Raw genomic sequence first — 18,761 nt, 5'->3', positions numbered from 1 at the left:
TTGAGAACTGAAAATACAGAAATTATGTAAAAGCAGAATAGAGAACCAGTAGAAGACACATCCAAATATTTTAGACTTAGCATTCAAGAGTAGTTTTGTTACTATTTTAAGTTGTTAATATTTAACTTCGTGACTGCAGTAAATAAGCGGTCTTGTTCACCTCAATCTCTTTCTGTTCCTCTTTCCACCTCCCCTCTTGTTTCTTTGTATGCTTGTATATTTCTGTCCACTGAGTCACAGGCAAGTGGTTTATGCTTCCAGAATGAGACAAATTATTTGCATAGTGGAAGTTTCAGTAGTGTGAGCTTTATAAGTTAAAATTTTCTCATTAATTCAATTTATCTTAAAGTCATGATGCCATGGTGATAATGCCTTCTCAGTTCATGATTTGTACTAAAGATAAGCTATTCAGGCTGATCAGTTTTGAAAAAATCAAATTAGACAAACTTGATTAACTAGATTTGTTACATTTTGTATATCAACTTAAAAGTAGTCTAAAGACCTTAATGATATCTTTCAGGATGATGATCCAGAACCTCAAGGAACAATTGCAAATGTGTCTAATATTGGTGACTTGTTGGGTGAGATGGAAGAAACAAAGCAACAACCAAACAATGTCCGAGCTAGTTCCAACAAGTTAAAAAAAGATGTGCGACTAAATGAGAAAGCAAGGTAAGTCTTTGTCAAAGGATGATAGAGCCATGCTGTAGGCAACTTCTTGCAAAGTAACATATGGATAACTTACACAGAGAGAAGTTCTATGAAGCTAAACTTCAGCAGCAGCAGCAGGAGATTAAGCAGTTACAAGAAGAAAGAAGAAAATTGATTGAAATTCAAGAAAAAATTCAAGTTATACAGAAAGCTTGTCCTGACCTTCAGGTAGGTAGAATGTATTTCTTTTCTGTCTTCAGGTGTTGAGCAATGGAATATGAAATACCTTGTGCTCCATTTTTTCCCTATGAAAATTGGAAAGAACTTTACTTAAAGTTGGTAATACTTGTATACTGTAAGCAGGTGGACTTTTAAACCTAGAGAAGAGCTCTGCTTATGACATTCACTTCTCAGTGGTTCTTGCTTAATGGTTGCTGTATCATGCTCTGAATTTCACTGTACTTGTCTTCAAAAAACTTCATAGAGTCTTCAAAGATACAGAAACTTCTGTCCAGCCTCGAATTTGTCTGTCCTTTCCTGTCAATCACTGCTTCTTTACTATTTTGGAACAATACTGTGTCTTGTAAGCATGATGAACRATTTGTTGCACTTATCTGTTGCACTTATCACTTATCTCTTTGTTGTAATTTATCTCTACAGTGCTGTACTGTTTTTTATGCTCTTTGAAATTTTAACTTCTTTCTGTGAAGTGAGCAGTAAATTACCCATACTGTGCATTTAGACCATTATATAATAATACACATAAATTAASTTTTGTTGATTCCTGGGTAAGTTCTGAATTAAATATTTAGCCTTGATTCAAAAACCCTTTTCTGAGGATACTGATCTTCTAGSCTCCTAAAGCCTTGTCTGTGTTGGATTTTAACTGGAGGTAAGTTTTAAAAATCTGTTACACTCTATTTTGCTATTTTGCTTTCTCTTTCAGTTGTCAGCTGGCCTGGGTAACTGCCCAGCAAATAGACAGACTTCACAAGCAACATCAACTCCAGCCATGAATGAATGTAACACAGGTGGAAAGCCTTTATTTGAGTGTGATGAATCTGTACCAGTAGGCAATGAGGTATTTCATACTTGATATACAGTGACTTAGGATTTAAAAAGGATGCAAGTTTCAGATGGCTGGGACACGTTTTTAAGTAGTTGGCCTGGGGAGTGCAATAGTAGCTGTTTTAACAAAGCATATGTAACTTCTTTGTTTCATTTCTGGAAAGTACTGACCTGAACTGGCAAGACATTTCCCCCCAAATATAGCACTTGTTGCCAAATATTAATGTGGAAGTTGAATTAATTTTGAGTTTTTACTGTGAATATTTGTGTAGTGGTATACACTTTGATAGTGTATACCATAGGCAGGTTATCTGTGAAGAAAATGATGGAAGTATTTGTTAAAATGTGAAATATCTTTGCATCATCCTTCACCTTTTCCCCTAAATTGTCTTTAATAATGATCTGGATATTACTTATTCTTTCTGGAAATTATGCTAGCATTGTATTCTAATTCTTCCTTTTTACTGCAAACAGTTGTGGTCTGAGATGAGAAGACATGAGATTTTAAGAGAAGAATTGCGACAGAGGAGAAAGCAACTTGAAGCTTTAATGGCTGAAGATCAGAGGAGGAGAGAGCTTGCAGAAACAATATCTACTGTTGCTGCATCTGTTAAAAGTGAAGGCTCAGAAGCGCAGTGTACTCCACAACAGAGCAGGACTGAAAAGTAAGAGCACAAGATTCGGTATTAATCAATGGGTGCTTCTGTTGTGTAGTGAGATGTCAGCGTTTGGACACTGTGTTCATCTGAGCACTGAATGTGATGATTTAACAGAGCAGGAAATAATTTTCTTGACTTGTGAATGACAGTTATTTTGCAACTTGCCAGTTTCATGGGTTTTCACAGCATATTTAGTCTCTCCTGTTCTACCATTGGGGAAAAAAGTCACCTAAGGAGAAGAAAATGCATAGAAAATGCCAAATGATCAGAGTAATTTTTTTTGTCTTTATCCCATTTRTAACATAGTAAAATTATACATTTCCAAAAGACAAAGTAATTTCATTTATCCGTTCCAGTTTTAGAAGTAGAATGCAAGTTTGCATTGGTGAGAATCACAGAATCAACTGGGTTGAAAAAGATCTTGGTGATTGAGTCTAACCTATGGTCAGACACCACCTTACCAAYGAGACCGTGGCATTGAATGCCACATCCAGTCTTTTCTTAAACTCTTCCAGAGCTTCACCATCTCCTTGGGCAGCCCATTCCAATGCCCATTCACTCTGTGAAGAACTTCTTCCTAATGTTCAGCCTAAACCTCTCCTCTCAGCTTAGGACTGTGTCCTCATGTCCTGTTGCTGGTTGCCCAGGAGAAGAGACCGACCCCCACCTGGCTACAGTCTCCATTTCAGGCACTTGTAGGGAGCGATAAGGTCTCCCTTAATACTCCTTTTTCCAGGCTAAACAACCCCAGCTCCCTCAGCTGCTCCTCATAGGACTTACGTTCCAGATCGTTTGCCAGCCTTGTTGCTCTTCTCTGGACACACTCCAGCATCTCAACATCCTTCCTAAACTGATGGGCCTAGAACTGGACACAGCACTCAAGGTGTGGCCTCACCTTTGCTGAGTACAGGGGAAGAATCACTTCCCTGGTCTTGCTGGCAACACTATTCCTGATACAGGCCAGGATGCCATTGGCCTTTTTGACCATGTGGGCACACTGCTGGCTCATGTTGAGAATGGTTTCATTCTTTTTGGTGCAGCTTGATTAATTGCAAACAGATTTGCAGTTATCAACAGATGGTTTTAGTAGTTCGTCATTAACTTGAGAAAACCTCTTTTTCCAAACATCCCTCTTTTCCCTGACCCTGCAATGTTCATTAGGACAATGGCTACCTGGGGAGGTTCTACCCAGTGTGCACTAGAGGAAGAAAATGGAGATGAAGACGGTTATCTCTCTGACGGAGTTGGTCAGGCAGAAGAAGATGAAGAAGATGGATCAAGTCTGAATGATAGTTTCTCTGTTTATCCCAATAACAACATGCCAGAAAATGCCTATTTTGTTAAAGAAAACAAAGATAGGTTAGTAGCATTACTTCTCGTTCTGGTGCTTTTCTGGGTGTATTTGGAAGAGGGTGGAAGAAGCATTGCATTAACTACAAAGGATCCTCGTAGTGAAGGAGGATTTCTTCCTGGTTGTCAGGCAGCTGTATGTAGTGGCAGTGCCTTGTCTGAGTCTTGGTAGCTGCAATGCATATATCTGATTTAGGGATTTCTTCTGTTTTCAGTCTTAGTAGAAGTCTGCCATTCAGCTCTCCAGATGTGTGGCACTGGCTTCTGATGTTCCCATTTATTTTTAATCAGCTTAAAAGATGATCAGTCTGGAATTTTTGCTGTGGTAAAGACTTCAAAAGTAGGAGTTCAGAGAATTAAACTRACTGAAATTTTTACTTCTAAATTTTTGGCTTTTGCAATTTAGAAAACTATTTCTTAATTATTGTGAACRATTTTAACTTTTGTTTACTGATTGACTTCCTTAATGGGCTTTGAGTGATTAAATGAAAATGCCATGTTAAAAATAATGTATAGATCTCAGTTACTTCTGGTTTTGGTATCAAAATAATTTGAGTAGACAGTGGGCTAATTAGGGGTTGGTCCTGTTAATGCATTATGTTAGTGGCTTCTGTTTTCATCAACTACATAATATCTAGCAGTAATGGAAAATACTCAAAACAAGACCCAGAAACATCCTTAGCCCTTCTTTTTTGACACTAATAGTCAGCTGCAGGACTCTTATTTTCCATTTGTTTAGGATGATGCTGGATTGAAGAAATGGTATGTGTGGTTAGCTGGCCTGTGCCATGTGAGTTGTTCACATTTAACTTAAACATAATTTGAATAATGAAAGTATAATTAGAAGTTGTTTTAAATGTCTGATTTTGTCCTCATTCTTGAATTTTTCCCAACCCAGATGGAAAAATTGCCGTCCTTTTTCAGCAGATGGAAATTATCGTCCGGTGTCTAAGGCCAAGCAACAACAAAACATAAGTATGCGGCGCCAGGAGAACTTTCGGTGGATGTCTGAGCTTTCATATGTGGAAGAAAAGGAACAATGGCAAGAGCAGATCAATCAGTTGAAGAAACAACATGAATTTAGTGTCAGCATTTGTCAAACTTTGATGCAGGATCAGCAGGTAGATACGGAGAATAGTCATTTTTCTGTTCCCATTTGCCTTTTCTTCTCTTCCTAACTCTTTGTAGCAATAGCTTCTGGGTTTTTTACTTTGGTCACTGTTACATATTTTCTTTCCACAGACCCTCTCCTGCCTTCTACAGACTTTGCTTACAGGCCCTTACAGTATGATACCTAATAATGTTGCATCTTCGCAAGTACATCTTATTATGCATCAATTAAACCAGTGTTATACTCAGCTGATGTGGCAGCAGAATAATGTCCAAAGGTTTGTCGACTGTATTAGTGTTTAACTGTAGAATTTGAAATGCTTCAGTAACAGGAACATGGTTATATGAATAAAAGAGTACAGAGAGTGGTTAATTAAGAGATTGTTGGACTTCTGAGTTGATTACGAGCTTTTGAAATTGTACRCAGCATTTCTGTTTCTCTTTTTGTCTTTTTTCACACCACCTCTTTAACATCTTTCTTTTCGAGTACTTTTCGAGTAATCTTCATTGAAGAGAACCAAAAGTTGTCAAAAATTTGTTGCAATAGTTATTTTTGAATATGCTTTTGTGTCTATAGACTTCATTAGACCACCTGGCAAAATTCTGGATTCCAGTGGTAATTGAAAGACAGTAAAAAAGCTTTTTGCCCTTTCTTTGTGTTCTAAGTTAGAATTTATGCTTCTTACATTCCATTTGGATGTACAGCATTTGCCTTCTGAACAATAATATTTTTTGAAAAAATATGTAGTAGTCATTTTAATTTATTGCATGAAAGTTCAAGCTCTTAAGCTCTGTTTTGTATTTACTAAATGGTATATAGGGGCTGTCCTCCTATACAATTTTTTAAAATAATTTTAACCTCAGTTCCATAAATAATTTTTATATTTGATTGTTTCTAGTGAGGTTTTCAGCTTGTTTATTTCTTCAGTATCTAGTCAGTTTTTTGTTGTTCTTGCAAGGGTGTTTAACCTGTGTAAACATGACTTCTCATACGGGGCAGCTGATTTTGAATGAACTCAAGATTAAATATAAATAATTTTTGTCTTGAGGGGTTTTTTTACTAGCTAAATACAGCAGTTCTTTGCATACGTTGCATGGTGTAGACGAAATAATCTGAAGCTCAAATTACTTGATTATAAATTTGCAGTTATCCTATAATACTCTTTTTTTCCCTAAGCTGTTTTTTTTTTCTTGTTTTGAAACAAATGTTAAAAGGTTGAAACAAATGTTAAATGATCTTATGCGGCAACAAGAACAACAATGTCAAGAGAAGTCTTTAAGAAAGGAGAGAGGCAGTAGTGCACCACCACCTCCATCTCCTGTTTTCTGTCCATTCAACTTTCCTCCACAACCTGTGAACCTCTTCAGCGTTCCAGGGTTTACTAATTTTTCCTCCTTTGCTCCAGGTGGGTGTTACTATAGATGAGAGAAGTAATATGAATTTCAAAAATTTCCATTTCCTCATTTAACTGAAATTGTAACGTGAACTTGATAAAACTCTGAGACTTTTCCTTTATACTGAAATAGTCTTAAGCAGAAATTTACTGTTTATTGCTGAATAATTGTGCATTTTTGCTTCAGTGTGAAAAGCAAGACTCTCTCAATATGAAGTTATTTATAGTTGAAAATACGCCATGAAGTTAACGTTTAAATGTTCTTCAACCAGTATGTGAGAAGCAGTGTTTGAAGCTATTACATACCTTCAGCAATCATTTCATAATTGAAATCATGTTGTGACTAAGTGAACCATGTAAATGGAAGGTGGCACCTGGTAATTATTTGTTAGAACTTCAAATACTTGTGTTTGTTATAAATGCCTGTAAATGGAGTGTGTTAACCAGTTTCTGTTCCCATCAGAGTTATAGAGTTGTTGTTGACTTGGATACAGTATTCTTAATTTCTTTCTCATATATTTTGTKGCTGAATTTGAAAGGAAATAAATGTAGGTATTTTACTGTATAATTCAAAGTAAACAAAACTGTTTTAATATTTTTCAGTTTTTTAGAAAACCTGGAAATAGGTTTGGATTGGAGCTTTCAAATTGTAAAGTTTGTTTTCTGTTTGAGAACATTTTAAAAATTATACAGAGCCTGCCCAAAAGAACAGTTACATTCAATTTCCCTCTTCCATAAAGATTCCAATAGTAAAATTTAGGTATTAGGAATCTCTGACTTTTTGACTCAATGAGTACCTGAACCACAGGAATTTTCTTGTCAAGTTGATKGTTATGATAAGGTCTTCAAGCAGCCAAAACTCTGCCTTTTTTTTGGAACTGCTGTTTTTCTTACTTTCCCTTCTAGGAGTTCTCTACTGGGGTTTATTCGAGGACCTTGATCTCCATCGCTGATGGAATGGTAGTATTCAGTAGTGTTCGAAGCCGGCACTTAAGATAAATTCTGATTGTTTACAGTGCTTTCAGGATGGAAACAGTTCTTGCTTACTTCCCATTATTGTCCGTAATTTTATGCTGCCACAGTATGTCTTAAATTTGAATTTATTACACAAATAAATGATAGGATCTTTTGACTCTCTTGTTTACTTTGTAGGTATTAACTATAATCCAGTGTTCCCTTCTGGTTTTGGAGATTGTGCACACAATATTTCTCCACGCAGCAGTGAGCAGCAGGAGCAACAACATCCTGTAGATCACAATATTTCTGGCAAAACAGAATATATGGCATTCCCCAAACCCTTTGAAAGCGGTTCCTCTAATGGAGCAGAAAAACAAAGGTATTTAAGGTCAAAGTGCAGTTCTCCTTTAATAATTTTTCTTCTTCCTCCTCCCTTTTCTGGGGCTTGTGGGAATTCATCATTCACTGACGGAATTTATTGTCATAGAATTACAGTATAAGTTTTACTTTTGCAGCTTCCAGTTTAGTTTTTGGGTTTTTTTTCAGTAGTGTTCTGCTTTTCTATATATTAATTAATATGTCATTTCATGACCATTTTAAAACCAAATGTAATCTTGGAGGGACTTTGTGGCACATTCTGTAAGTGGAGGAAGATGAGGTTGTTTTGAAACTGAGTTGTTTAAATAACTAGAGGATGTAATTTCAGTGGATGGATGGGGCTTCTTTGAGCTACTATAGATTGTACTGAATGTTGCTTTAAGAAATGTTTTGTGCTATTTAGTGCCGCAGTAGCTGCATAAATACATTCATGTTGAAATCAGTGGTAGATGGGAATTTCTTCTGTTTTCCATTTGGAAGGATTCTCTAGAATTATTTATTTTTTCCAATATTCATTTGATGACTAAGTAACAAGGGCAGATAATTTGTATTACCGCCTGGTAGATAAACTGCTTGCCTGGTAATACGTAATGTTTCTATCAGAGAGATTAGATCATGTTATATTGAAGTTGATCTGTGGGTCTGTTTTTTTCTGACAGAAGGAATCACAGACAAGTTGAGGAGGAAATGGAAAAAAGATCAGTTTGGCTTCAKGATAGCCAAGAAGTGAAAAAAGATGAACAGTCTCAGCTGAAAGCAGGTTTTGCTGTTTCGGTACAAAACATTGCTTCTGGTCATAAAAATCAGTCTGATATGAATCGGAGAAGAGAGTTTGATGAAGAGTCTTTGGAGAGTCTTAGTAGCATGCCTGATCCAATAGACCCAACTACTGTGACAAAGACATTTAGATCTAGAAAAGCATCAGCACAAGCAAGCCTGGCATCAAAAGATAAAACACCCAAATCAAAGAATAAGAGGAAGAGTTCTTCTCAACTAAAAGGCAGAATTAAAAATACTGGTAGGTTGTAAAGTAATCTTGGATACCATGGCAAACTTGGCTTGGATTATAATCATTACATTCCAGAGAATTTACTGTCCATAAATGGTACCTATAATAATGAGAATAAGTTGTAAGAATGAGTTCATTTTATGTGATATATCTGCATAAGTTTTTTTAGTATTTCAGCACTAAACAGAAACAAAGCCAATTGAGATATCATGGTTTAAAAGGATCGTGGATGCAGATAAGTGAGATTTGAAATAACAAGGAAAATCATCTTCATTGTCTTCATGTTCAAACAGGATGATTTACTGAAAAATAAGCTTCACTAAAATTCTGAATACTGAGAAGAGAGGGAGAGTACTAGTTAGTAGTACTGACAGTGTTGCTGAGGATTTAGTACTACTGTATGGCTTCAGTGACAGAGGAAAATTTTAGGCTAGGAAACATAATTAGTATTTTGCATCTTTTAAGAGTACCCTTGAACAAATTTTTAAAAATATTAAAGCATTTGGGTAAGCTGTTCCTTTATTTCTTCCTTTTCATTTCCTCCCATTAGGTTATGAAAGTGCGAGTGCCTCTAGTGTGTGTGAGCCCTGCAAGAACAATAAAAGCAGACACTCTGATGACGTGGTTCATGCAAAGGTGTTCAGCAAAAGGAATCAGGAACAATTGGAAAAAATAATTAAATACAGTAGATCTACAGAAATGTCTTCAGGTACTATTTTCTTTCTGTCTAATTATTTTGTGAACTTCTCTGAGTAAGGGACCTTAGTTGCTACTGTGTTATTTAAAAACAGTGCATTTTGACAGGAAGACATTTAGCATGTCGTTCTGCCTTTTAATTTCTAAGCATGCTGTAAATGTGAATGTGTAAAAAGTTGGGTATTAATTGCTTTTGGGTGGTTTCTGTATATTAAGTACTTGATTAAAGTAATTTAGAAACAAACCTGTTTCTGTACAGCAAGCAAAAATGTAGCCAATCTCACCCATTTGTTGGTGATTTTATGGAAAATACCCTCACAACTTGTGAAACTTTGCTTAGTGTTTAAATCCTGTACTGCATACATGTGTTCTTCCTATTCATGCTTAAATGAGCTCCATCAAGCATCACTGAATTCAGTCTTAAAACATCACATCAACCCTTATGTTTTTGCCATCTGCACTGCTTTTCTTGTATCTAAATCATGAAAATACTCTCTCCTGTGTCTTTTTTTGGTTCTGCCAGTACCTTTGTTTTGTTTGAAAGATGCAGAAATTTTATTCATTATAGCACAATATACAGCTTTGCCAGCGTAGCTGTGTCCACACTAAGAGCTGTTTATTAGCATACATAACAAACTTCACTGGTCAAGTTTTCATTCTCACAATAAGCAGCTCTGATGTGGTTTGGATAACTAAGCAGTCTTCCTCCTGCTGTTTTGTATAGACCCTGTCTTTATTTCTGGTGCGCATTTTTGTGTTTATCACTGTCTATCCCCACTTTCCTACAGCGCATGCTAGGAGAATTCTGCAGCAGTCTAACAGAAATGCATGCATTGAAGCGCCAGGTAATGCATTCACTGCTTAGCTTCAAGAATATCCTGTTACTTTTTTTTTTTTTTTATTCTCTTACCCTTGGTCCTGTAACTCACTGTTTAACAGATATTYGAGATCAATGCTATTGCTGCACCTTCTCTATAACTAAGACAAGAGAAGTTACTTTGCATGAAATGCAGTGTTACAAACTACTTTGAGTTATAGTTGTGGAGAATGTGTKTGCCATGTTCTTGTTTAGTAAGAATTACAAATAGAAAGTATGGAGGCAGATACTACAACAAAAAAACTAATTTAAGTGGCCATTTTTAGTATGTTTAAAAGCTGCTACTGCATCTTAGTAAGGGGGGAGGGAAGCCATTTGCAGTAACATTAAAAGTTRAAAAAACTTGCCCGTGCTTAAAAAATTGGAAAACTAATTACGGGTAATCAAATTGCACAATAGTRTTTGCTGTATTGCTAATAACTTCATTAACTTGAATATTAACAAGTACACATCTGTTCAAATGAGTTTTCCAGATTTAACTATGTTTCTATMCAGCTCTTTCCAAATTTTGTATGTAATAATTTGATAGTTGTGATGCAAGGATAATCCTTAAATTTCAAATGAATGGGAGATCTACTAGGAAATACATTGTCTTCTCATACATATGTAATAGGCTTTAAGGGTAGAAGRTTTTATGTGAACTTGGGAGTGATACCTGGTTTTATGTGATCACTTGGGRGTGATGGACACGTATGAGAATGTAGCCTTAATGTTTGGGAGGGAGTGGGTTTCTTGAGTTCAGGCTAGAGCTTTCTTAATGCTGCTTGTGTTGCAAGTGTGGACTACTTRTATTGTATAAATTTGAGACCTTCAGCTATCTTGCTTGAAATGTCTTAAAACTCCATTTTCAATGGTGAATATCTATTCTGAAAGCATCATTGYGGTGTGTGCAGTGCTCTCTTTTATAAAGAATACTTTCTAAAGGTATTGTTGAGAAGTGTAAAGAAAATTATTTTTATGATTGCTCTATATTGTATTTAATATATTAAAGATTGCATAAGGTACAATTTAAGAATGTTTTTAAATCTTTGCCCTTCAGGAAATTAGTAAGCTTTAGGAAAGCAGCTATATAAGGGAATCTGCAGTGTCTGAGATAMAGTTTGTATACCTGTAGCTTGCACACCTGATAGGCAGTTGTCTTTGAAATGGATACCTATCAAGGACTTAACAAGTTCCTTTTATTTTTTTCTACAGAAACTGGTAGTGATCTTTCTATGTTTGAAGCTTTGCGAGACACAATTTATTCTGAAGTGGCAACTCTTATTTCTCAAAATGAATCTCGTCCCCACTTTCTTATTGAACTTTTCCATGAGCTTCAGTTGCTAAATACAGATTATCTGCGGCAAAGGGCTCTATATGCTTTACAGGTAKGCACAGAATTTTTGATTTTGTATATGAATCAAGCAAACCATAGATTCTWTTTTACAGCATAGATTATCTTTTCCAGGATATAGTGACCAGACATTTATCTGAGAAAAATGAAAAAGGGAAGTGTCCAAAATCACTGAATTCTGCAACATGGGTGGCATCAAATTCTGAACTCACTCCTAGTGAGAGCCTTGCATCTACAGATGATGTAAGTTTTCAAATTCAGAAGCTATTGACAACTTTCCCTGTACTTTAAATTTACACACATGTATGCTTGTCTATTGMAATGTTTATACTAGGGATTGAATTTTGATAAAATTAGTATCAATTCACAGACTTTCTAAACAACTAGTGGCAAGAGAATCAATGCAAAATTGATAAATATGGTAAGATTCTTGATACTGCAAATGAATGTTATGTCAGGGATGAATGGAACTCAGAGAGGGATGTAAATTGGAAACTGGTACATTCAGAAAGAGCTAAAATCCTCTTTTGAGTAAGGTCAGGGCAAGTACTAATCACAAGATTATCCAATTTTTTTTTTTCTTTTTTGTGTTTAAGAAATCACTTACACCTCTGTATTGTTTCTGACATGTTTTGTACTTGAAGTGTGGTAAGATTGATAGATTCMCAAAGCCCTGATATCACAGCATGTCACTGAAAAGAATTTCTGGCTTATACACACACACTTCTGTAAAAGAATTTCTGGCTTATTCATACTTCTGTAAGGGTATGGTGCATTCCTTCCTGTTTGCTATTTCTTAGGAAACCTTTTGCAAGAACTTTTCTGCGGAAGCTTGTCGAGATTGTGAACAACAAGATGCAGACAATGGGAGTACTATGTCTACATCTTCAAATTTTGAACCCTTTGCCACTGATGACCTTGGTAAGAATGATGTGATTTAGTGTTTTAAATTACTGCCCCCYTCCCAAAATGCTTCAGTTGTCTGCTTTTTAGTATACTGTTACTTGATTTTTAGCATGTGATCACATTTTGTAAGACAAAATATAAATAAATTAGCTAATTGTGAAACACTTTGGGTTTATCAAAGTGTATAAAAAAWATTATAACTAGTTATATGTAGATTTTGAAACTTGTAGCCTTTAATTAATTTTTGTCATTGTTTATTTGTCTATCAATTGAAAACTTTTTATATAGATTAAAAAGTGTTTTTATTCTAAATATAGGCAACACAGTGATTCACTTAGATAAAGCTTTGTCTTGGATGAGGGGATATGAGCGTATGAAAGTTGAAGCTGAAAGTACCCTTCACTCTGAGGGCTGCTCTAGTAATTTTCAGGGTGCTTCCACTGCTAAATTAGAAGGTATGCACATATACACATATTTTGCTTAGTTTTAGAAAATGATTATTATAACTATCAAGCTAAATTGCTTTCCTCTTTATTTATATTGAAAACGTAGCAAAGTTTGAAAGCATATTTACATACTTAAGGAATCCTTCAGATTTATTTTTTAAAAAAGAAAATACTTTTTTGAAAGTAGTATTTCTTTAATAGTAATGTTGAATGCATTAAACGTACTGCTTTTTTTTTTTTTTTTCCTAATTAAAACAAGGTCTGGATATTGCTGAATGTCAATCTGTGCTACAGTCAGGTGATACGTCTGCAGTTCCATGTCCTCGTATAGATACTCAGCAGCTTGACCGGCAGATTAAAGCAATTATGAAAGAGGTCATTCCTTTTCTGAAGGTAAGAGCTCTTTATTATATGGTGTGGATTAGAAGAATAGGAGAAGGATTTGTATAATTCCAGAGAAGAACATTATTTAAAATCTAAAACTTGCCTCTTAGAAACAGCTGCCAATAAATGTGTGTTCAGTTGCAGATTCTGCTGAAGACGAAGTAAAAATTAAATGTTTCCGCAGAAGGATTCTTGTAGTTTTTACAAGGAGAAATAAATAATTTTAGGAGGTTTCTTGATTTCGTAGGGTTGGTGGACTTGACATCAAAAAGAATAGAGGTTGCTTGCTTTGAAGCTGACAAAATTAAATGTAGGAATGTTTGAGAATGTGCTTCTGAAAAATTCTGGCTGCCTTTTAGCAAAGAGAACTGAGTTCCCTAATTAAAACCGTTAAATATAAGGTAATAAGGGTATTTTTGAAGAGTAGTTCTGAGTAGCTTATTTTTAGCATTATTATCTCCTTTTTATAAATGTCTTAAAARTTGTTGAGAGCTTTTAAACTTTTGTGACTACAGAGTTGAAATGTACTTCTTTAAAGAAGGAGAAATAATCACAGTTCCTCCTTTGCAAGGTTGGAGAGCAGAGATGATTGTGTTGTAAGATGCTTAAGCCATCTCCCTGTTCCCTTTTATAGTATGCACAGTGTATAAGCTTAGGTTTGTATGATAAGGTATTTGGTTGATACTAAGTTTAAAAACTGTATATTGTTGACGTGCCAGAGTCACAGGGCCTTGTGTTTTGTTTGCAGTTTTAAGGCTGCGTAAAACAATAGGTACCTTAATATGCACTTTAATTCATTTAAGTACACATCCCAATATATGAAGCTTCTTAGTTTGGCCAGACATTATAAAATGGCAGGTTCTCCTGTATTGGGAAATTGAGATAAATCTTTGTGTGTCATGACTCATCAGTAAAATCAAGTGTTTGTGAGATTGATTAAGACCTGTTTGTTGTGTGCTGTTCCTTCAGTGGACAGGTGGGGTTTTTTATAAATCAGTTTTAGTATTTGGGTTGATAGCTAATTTTCCTTTTGATGTGGTAACAAAGCTCATTCTGTGATACTTGTGTAGGAACACATGGATGAAGTATGCTCTTCTCAGTTACTGACRTCAGTAAGACGTATGGTCTTGACTCTTACACAACAAAATGATGAAAGCAAAGAATTTGTGAAGTTCTTTCATAAGCAGCTTGGGAGTATACTTCAGGTTAGTAGTTTTTCAGTGCTGTTTAGCAATGCTCTTTCAAGTTAGCTAATGAGCAACAGATAAGCCAGCTTCTCTGAARTTGTATTTGACACCTTGAATAGCATTGCTGCTGTTCTCCCTCAGCTTGGATATGGYAATGAGGTATTACCTTTATTCCTAAACTAAAGATTTGCTGCATGCAAARCTTCTGTCACAGCCAGATAGTGAGAGGTGTATTTGTAGCATGTGGTTATCTTCAAGGAAATCTCTGCTGATGCATTTCATGGACATTTTGTGTAAATTCTTGACAATCAGTAGTTTGCACTTTTGCTTTCTTCTTTTCTACAAGCATGGAGTTTAAATCACGAGCTTATTAAGTGCCGTATTATGTGACTAGAGATTCTATGAAAAATCTGTTTAAAACACTAAAACTTTCTAAAAAAATATGAGCTATTAGATACATAATTTTGACTTATTAGGAATATAAAAAATACTTAGTCTTTGAMGCTTGAAAGCCTGTTTCAGTAACTRAAAAATTACTTCTTTTCACAGGATTCACTAGCAAAATTCGCTGGTAGAAAATTAAAAGACTGTGGGGAGGATCTTCTTGTGGAGATCTCTGAAGTGTTATTTAATGAATTAGCCTTTTTTAAACTCATGCAAGACTTGGACAACAACAGTATTTCTGTAAAACAGAGATGTAAACGAAAAATAGAAACTACTGAAGTAATGCAGTCTTATGCTAAAGAGGTTTGTTTTATTTTATTTTAAAAAAATGTAGCTTTTCTGAGATTGCTAAATATGTATATTTTGTAAACTAGTTTATTATTTTATTTCATACCTTATATGTGTTTATTTATTTTACCAATTATTGCTGTGTGATCACGGTATTGCTTGTGTAGGARCATGAACTGGTTTTCCTCAGTAAGGGCAAATCCTGTGTTACAGATGACTGTATGTTACAAATACCTCATTGTATAGACTTCATAAATTCAGAGGAAACATGTTAATGGTTATACGTGAACAGGGGAAGGAATAGACAAGTGTTGAAAYAGTGTTAACATCTGTGGCCATTGAGTAGTTGTTGTGGTTTAACCCCACTATACTGCTGAGTCTCACACAGCCACTCTGTCCCCTCTGTGGGATGGGGAGACAATCAGAAGGGTAAAATGGAGAAAGCTCGTGGATTGAAATAAAGGCAGTTGAATTGATGAAACAAAAGCTGCGCATGCAAGCAGAGCAGAACAAGGAATTAATTCACAACTTTCCCCAGGCAGGCAGATGTTAGGCCAGCTCTAGGAGAGCAGGGCTTCATCACATGTAACGGTGACTTGGGAAGTCAAACACCATCACTTTGGATCTCCCCTCCTTCCTTGCTCTTTGTCCAGCTTTGTATGCWGAGCATGACACCATACGGTGTGGAACATCCCTTAGGTCAGTGGGGATCATTTTCCCTGGCTGTGTCCTCTTCCAGTGCTGTGCACTCTCAGACCCCTTGCTATTGGATTGGGGTGAGAAGCTTCCGCTTGACTCYGTGGAAGTGCTGTTTGGCAGTAATGAAAACATCCTGTGCTRTCAACCCGGTGTTCAGCACAAATTGAAAACACAGCCTCACACAATCTACTGTGAAGAAATTTAACTCTATCCCAGTRTACTGGTTTTGCATGGCCCCACTACACTCAGCTAAAGATTTTGGCATATTGGAGGTTCCAGTTCATTATCTCTTCAGTTATGCCTTCATGTTTCCTTGCAGTAGCGTAGTTAGGTGTCATCTTTAACAAATTGGGGTAGGTCCTCTGGAGTCGTCATATGACTCCTCTGGAGTCAGTTTGTTGGCATATGCAAAAAAAATCCCTTTCTGGACCTGGTGTGCAAAATACAAGGTTTTCAGAAATATTTGAGACTATAGGACATACTCTTGCTTTAAAAAGCAAATTTTGGCTATATTTCTTACCATTTACATTATTAGTTTTAGTATTGCTTTTATTTTGAGCATAGCTGGGTTTTTTTWAAGTTATATTACCTGTTTATGAACAAACAATAAACCAGATCATGTTCATGTATTTRTGATTTCAGAGTCCTTTCAGTATTCTTCTAGAAACAAATATTAAAACAAGCCCTTAACTCATTTTTAAATGTCAACAGAAGATGTTTTTTGAACTTGCCATAAGCTATAAAGTTTGTTGTTAGGGGTACCATCAGCTATATTTCAAGATAATTCAACTTAGATATATCAATAGTATGGCTAGTATGAGGGAAACTGTGGAGTGCCTTGTAAAAAGAGACCAGAGGAACACTCTGAGTCCAGGAAGATTTGGACATGACTTCCTGTTTTTTCTGAAATTGCCCATTGGGTCTTTGTTACATGAAGAGGTGGTTTATAACTGCTATGAGAAAGCATGGAGCCAGCTTAGATTTGGCRTTTCTTCTCTCCTGGAGGACAGAGTATTAGGATTTAGGTCAATGTTTACCTCGTAGCTGTGGCAGAGGTTCAGATTCAACAAAGCCAGCGATGAGCCAGAAGTGGTAGGTCCTGGTTACTTTGTATAGACCTGCACAATTATCTGTGTAGGTATTATCTGAATACAGTCTTCTCACAGCCTTCTGGAGAGACTCTGGAATCCTGATGCACCCATWTGTGATCTTTCTCAATTATCTGGCTCTCTTGGGTCCAGTAAAGTAATTGCTGAAAGACACAGCTCTTTGTCTTGATCAGAGTTAGTCCTTGGGTTGGAAAGGACTTCAAGATCATCTAGTTTCAAACCCCCCTGCAATTCTATATGCTAAAAGGATTCAACCACAGACTGTAGGATTAGCCTCATATRAACATAATTGCTTAATTTAAAAGGGTTAGCACATTTTTTTTTAATGCTTTGTAACTCCCTGTGGCTTACTGTTTTAAAATAGCAGTTMATGGTCAGATTAGCATTTCTGCCTGACTTTCATGAAACCTAGTTTGATTCAGTATTTCCAAGTTATTTCAGTTTAGAACTGAAAATAGTTTAGAAAACTATTTGTGTTTCTATTCACACAAACTATTGTGTGTTTGTGTAAAACAGTTTGTGTTTCTTCTAGGCAAAAAAAGGTCCCCAGGTGGATGTTTGTTCATCTGTTGAAGATGTCGATGAGGACAAAGTATGTGCATGCCTTTTAACTGTCTTTATTCCTCAGATAATTTCATAGGTCACTTACTGCTGTCAGTCATAGGAATCAAGTATCTGTAAGCACCCCATTTTCCAGTCTTCAGAAATTTATTAATCTCCTTTCTATTTATTGTATCAAAGTTATGAAATAAATTACAATTTCTGTTTCTAAGGACAGYTTAACTATTTCTAGCAGTAGTATTTTTTAATGGTATGGAATAAGTTGGCTTACTTTCCATCTTAGGGAGAATGTAGTTGTTCTGAATTGTTAACAGTATTTGAGGTCTCAGAGTCCAAGCCTGTTTGGGTTCTGAATATGAAATGTTAGTGTTCAGAATKTTCCTTTTCTTTTAAAGTTTGTTTTGAAAACTGCTAATGTCATTGTTTGGGGAAGTRTGTTGTGTATGAAGTTTTGTATGTTCTACTGGAACGTTCAGCTTTCTCCAATGGTGGTTTGTTTCGCTTGGTGCAGCCTTTTAGTGGTGGGGGATGGGACCAAGGGAATTGTACAGGTGTATGTATATACAAAGCAGAATGTTGATTGCTTTTGTAAACAAACATAGGTATAGGAGTAGGCATGTATGAGAATGGAGTCAGTGCTTTCTCCCAGGGCTTAGAGCTTCTGTCACACTGCTTTGGAAGTAAAAGTGGGAGGCTATATATAACTTTTTATGCTTGCTGAAGTATAGAAGAGTCCTTTCAAGSTTTGGAGCCAAACTTAGGGCTTCACTTGGCGTTCATGTAGGAAGAACAGCATTTTCTCACTCAGCATATTTAGCAAATTATTCAGCAGAGAGACTGCTGAGGAGATACTGCTAAAGAAATGAGAAGCTGCAGTTAAAAATATTTTTACTCCTCATTTAAGAGCAGGGAGTTGCTGGAACATAATAATAATGCAGGTGTGTCTGTCTTCTTGATAATGACAAATCTAATTTGAATAATTTTTTTAACCTAGCATGCTGATCAGTGTCAATCTTTTCAGATAATGAAGTACTCAGTGGTTATGAGGTCCTTGAAGGCTGTGTCTGAACAGTACATGAGCTCTTACTGGAAGTTCTGATCTCAGTTTTAGGAGTATTATTTTGCTGTATCCATTTCAAGGCTCTAAGGGACCACTTACACAGATTTTTAGTCTGTACATGCTTTTTATTTTTGAGAAACAAAAATTACTCCTTTATGCAGAAACCTTAGCTTAGTGTTYAGATAAAAATGAAAT

The 18,761-nt window shown here is 35.9% G+C and overlaps 1 protein-coding gene across 21 annotated transcripts in view; it reads left to right on the top strand.

Moving 5' to 3' along the window:
* PCM1 (pericentriolar material 1) overlaps nt 1–18,761 on the top strand; it is a 42,441-nt gene that overhangs the window by 18,318 nt on the left and 5,362 nt on the right. For 7 of the 21 annotated variants that reach the window (XM_057382309.1, XM_057382319.1, XM_057382321.1 and 4 more), the window contains 20 exons: nt 521–672; nt 750–879; nt 1,598–1,732; nt 2,194–2,384; nt 3,537–3,737; nt 4,627–4,849; nt 4,971–5,116; nt 6,054–6,244; nt 7,385–7,568; nt 8,227–8,585; nt 9,127–9,285; nt 10,061–10,117; nt 11,344–11,516; nt 11,597–11,725; nt 12,283–12,403; nt 12,706–12,843; nt 13,094–13,227; nt 14,289–14,423; nt 14,955–15,152; nt 17,478–17,537. In XM_057382309.1, the coding sequence (XP_057238292.1) occupies nt 521–672; nt 750–879; nt 1,598–1,732; nt 2,194–2,384; nt 3,537–3,737; nt 4,627–4,849; nt 4,971–5,116; nt 6,054–6,244; nt 7,385–7,568; nt 8,227–8,585; nt 9,127–9,285; nt 10,061–10,117; nt 11,344–11,516; nt 11,597–11,725; nt 12,283–12,403; nt 12,706–12,843; nt 13,094–13,227; nt 14,289–14,423; nt 14,955–15,152; nt 17,478–17,537 (3,216 nt within the window). The remainder of the gene's footprint in view (nt 1–520; nt 673–749; nt 880–1,597; nt 1,733–2,193; nt 2,385–3,536; nt 3,738–4,626; nt 4,850–4,970; nt 5,117–6,053; nt 6,245–7,384; nt 7,569–8,226; nt 8,586–9,126; nt 9,286–10,060; nt 10,118–11,343; nt 11,517–11,596; nt 11,726–12,282; nt 12,404–12,705; nt 12,844–13,093; nt 13,228–14,288; nt 14,424–14,954; nt 15,153–17,477; nt 17,538–18,761) is intronic. The other 14 variants (XM_057382326.1, XM_057382318.1, XM_057382329.1 and 11 more) reach the window with 8 other exon arrangements.

The sequence above is a fragment of the Malurus melanocephalus genome, unplaced genomic scaffold (assembly GCF_030028575.1).
Source record: "Malurus melanocephalus ecotype Western Australia unplaced genomic scaffold, MMel_1.1 scaffold_563, whole genome shotgun sequence".
Classification (NCBI taxonomy): Eukaryota; Metazoa; Chordata; class Aves; order Passeriformes; family Maluridae; genus Malurus; species Malurus melanocephalus.
Note: the sequence above shows the minus strand (reverse complement) of the source record. Positions and strands in the feature narration are given on the sequence as shown.